At 39.6% G+C, this 3,521-nt stretch overlaps 1 protein-coding gene across 7 annotated transcripts in view; it reads left to right on the plus strand.

Moving 5' to 3' along the window:
- The window catches only part of INTS10 (integrator complex subunit 10), an 84,461-nt gene that overhangs the window by 24,994 nt on the left and 55,946 nt on the right, over positions 1 to 3,521 (plus strand). For all 7 annotated transcript variants that reach the window (XR_002098479.1, XM_019522228.1, XM_019522229.1 and 4 more), the window contains exons 5-7: positions 787 to 868; positions 1,545 to 1,685; positions 2,786 to 2,957. Coding sequence is in view for 6 of the 7 variants with exons in the window: in XM_019522228.1 (XP_019377773.1) it covers positions 787 to 868; positions 1,545 to 1,685; positions 2,786 to 2,957 (395 nt within the window). In the remaining variant the exon portion in view is untranslated. The remainder of the gene's footprint in view (positions 1 to 786; positions 869 to 1,544; positions 1,686 to 2,785; positions 2,958 to 3,521) is intronic.

The following is a 3,521-nucleotide window of genomic DNA, read 5'->3' on the forward strand; positions in this document are numbered from 1 at the left end:
TAACTCTAATCTAGAGAAGAGTGGGAGAAAGTGGAATTGTAGATTGGTAGGGTTGGAAGGGGCCTCAGAGATCACATAGTCCAGTGCTTCTCAACTTTTTTTGTACCAGGACCTATTTGTCAACATGGATGGCCAGTCCTGACCCATTCCCCCTTCACTCCCAACCAACTGCCCCCAGACCCCAGCACCCCAATGTGTGGGGCAGGGGGACCCCAAACAGCTCCTTGCAGGCTGGAGCTCTGCCAGCTTCCAAAGGAAAAGCCATGGTTTTTCTCCTTTAAAAGAGAATCCATTTTTAAAGTTTGTCGATCCATTTTTTAAATTTGTTCACGACAGTTTCATATACTCCTGGGACTCACTTTTGGGTTACGACCCATGGGTTGAGAAACACTGATCTAGTCCAACCCACTGCACAGCTGCAAATGTGCTACTCCTAAACTATGTCAGATACCTATGCATTCCTTTCTTGAAAGGATCCAATGAAGTAGATTCTACAACTTCCCTTAGCAGATTGTTACACTGTGTTGACAGTTGTGTAAGTAAGTTGATGTCTATATGTACTACAATATTTTTGCAACATAATTATTACATACACACAACTTGATCTTGAACTGTTTGTCCCTGACACTTCCTTCATAAAAACTAAAAGGTGATGGTTTAACTTTCAATTATAATTGAAAGTTGCGAAGGTGCTTGGGGTGGCAGCCTCAAGAAGTGAGAAAATGCTACAGATATTCTTCTGAATGTGCTAACTAGTTAGTTTCATTTGCACCACTTTCTGCACAGGTGGGCCTCGGAGAAACATTATTAGAGGCTGAAAGTATTGAAGACCAAGAATCCCCAGTTAATTGCTTTAGGAAATTATTTGGTAAGTAAATCCTCTTTTTATTATAAGGCTGTATAGTAAAGCTTAGTACCATCTGCTAAGCAAAACTTAGTACCATCTGCTAAGAACTATTCAGCCCAAGTTGGTATTAATTAAATGTTGTGTGTTGAAGGAGTTGGCAATCCTATCAATAGACATGCTGTGAAGGTCTTTCATTTGATCTATTACCTTTATGCCAAAAGAGATTTAGATGGTGTTTATATAACTTCTGTTTGTAAAAATGGTAATTCCTTCAATTCTTCTGTACTCTAAACTGTTAACAGATGCAAACACTGAAGACCTGCCTAGGCAGGGGAAATTTACTGACCAGTTCTGAAATTATATGAAACCAATTTAAGTTGGCTTGACCAGTGTTTAGGGAACTTGTTTCAATACACTCAGGTCAGGGAGCTGCTTCATTTGAAAACATGTTAATCCACCTTAAACCAGGTCAACTTGGCTTGAGCAGGTCTTAAAATCAGAATAGATTGAACTGATTGTCAAACTGGTAAAAAAATGTGGCATATACAGGTTCCATGCAACAGTTTATGGCTAACTGTTGTGCTGCTTGCCTAGACAAAAGGTTCTGGAAATTTGTATGGTTAGGTTTGATTTTACTGTTACTTATGGAGGCTAAATAAGGGTCCAAACTTAACGTGGATGTTTTTTCACCTTTTAGTTTGTGACGTTCTTCCTCTAATAATTAACAACCCTGATGTTCGGCTTCCTGCCAGTTTGTTGTACAAATATCTGAACAAAGCAGCAGAATTTTACATTAATTATGTGACTAGATCTACTCAAACTGAAAATCAGTACCAAGGTAAGAACACTTTTTTTTTTTTTGTTGTCAGATGACATTGAAATCTGTTGTGGAGAAGATGAACAGTAAAGAGACCAGTGTAAATGAACAGGTGACATTTTATGACATTTCATATCATATATACCCACAGAGTTCAGCAGTAGAGATGTGGTTAGCCATTAGTCTGAAAGCAGGCAGAAGGTAGAACAGGGTAGCACCTTAGAGCAGTAGTATTCATTGGGGGATACCATGGCACAGTGGGCTGCCACAAGATCCTTTTGAGGGTGACATACAGTGCAAGGAGAAAAGCATTTGCACTTCTCTGCCGATCTCTGTGCAAAGAGGTAAGTTCAGGCTTGGCTTTGGGTAAGTTAATGCTTGTCCCTGCTGGCTCATGTGAGAAGCTAAGTCCTTGCTCCTTTCCTTCCTCTGTGTGAGGAGCTAAGTAGTAAATACATTTGTTATTGAAAGTTGGTGCCGTTCAGTTTATAGACATTATGGAAGGGTGCTGGGAGCCTTAAAAATTTGAAAACCACAGCCTTATGCCTCACTGAGCCAGTTTGTAGCAACAACCTACTTCATCAGATGCTGAGTCAGAGTAGGTAGGTAGTAGTAGAGTAGTAGTACTACTTTATCAGAGTGAGAGTGAGAAGATCACTGTTTAATGGTGGACATTTGTTTGCTTTAAGGCATGAACAGCCAAGAGCAGCTTATACTTTCCCATTACCTTGGGCAGGCTCTCCCAGGGCTTTAGGGGCCTGATCCTATGCACCCAGGGAATTCTCTTGTAGGATTGGGCTCCTCATGCCTCTGGGAGCACCTGCCCAGCTTTTTTCTGCTTACAGATATGTGCCAGTTCAACACTCTGGAACAGTCCCTAGATGAGGGATGAGGAAGAACTTATCCCTTTCTTAAACACAAGATAAATGTAAAAGATACTGTCACAAATTATGTTGAATATGACCAATTATGCTTTATCAGATAACGAATTAACTAGAATGGTTTGTGTAAATCAGTAGGGTTGGTAATAATGGATTGTGCTGACTGGTAAGACCTACAGTGACAACCCTGATTTATTAACCAGACTTCACTGTACTTCCCCCTCTCCTCTGACCACACAGGTTCACAAGATTCCTCTGATCTCATGTCTCCAAGCAAGCGTAACTCTCAGAAGTATGTAATAGAGGGTCTGACTGAGAAATCATCTCAGATTACGGACCCATGGGAGAGGCTGTTTAAGATACTATCTATTGTGGGAATGAGGTGTGAATGGCAGATGGAGAAAGGGAGAAGGTGAGAAATTGATCCCTTATCATAGTTGGCTGTCTGAATTACTGACCCTCAAAGAGTTTGTCTTTTCAATATTTCAGTAAAAATGAACTATAAAATATGATGAATTTTAAGGCATTTTATATTATCTCAGTTCAGTATTTTTTTGGAAGCATCCAGTAAAAAGCTGGGGCATAGGCTCTGTGGACCTTTAAACTCTGCTTAGAAACATATTGGCTCAGGAGCTTGTTTTATGATTACAAAACTCCTCTTTGATAACAAAAGACATGGATGGCTCCTACTGAATTTCTTCTAGAATCTGCTTCATGCATGAGCACTGAATTGCAAGCGCAGATTAAAAACACTAATTCAACACTATTTAAGTACAGTACAGAACAGAGTTGCTCTCCTAGATACATCAGTTTCCTTGCCGATTATATTGTGTTTTTTTTCTAGGGCAGCATCTGTTTGTTTTTTTTTTCCCCTTCCCAATGTCGTGGCTATTACCAAATTTGAAATGCATAGTTTTGTATGCTTTTCTTTGGTTTAGAAGTCTTTGTAATACCTTGTAATTTTTTTTTTTTTTTT

This window comes from Gavialis gangeticus, unplaced genomic scaffold (assembly GCF_001723915.1).
Source record: "Gavialis gangeticus isolate Ggan-Ray unplaced genomic scaffold, GavGan_comp1, whole genome shotgun sequence".
In the NCBI taxonomy this organism is placed as follows: domain Eukaryota; kingdom Metazoa; phylum Chordata; order Crocodylia; family Gavialidae; genus Gavialis; species Gavialis gangeticus.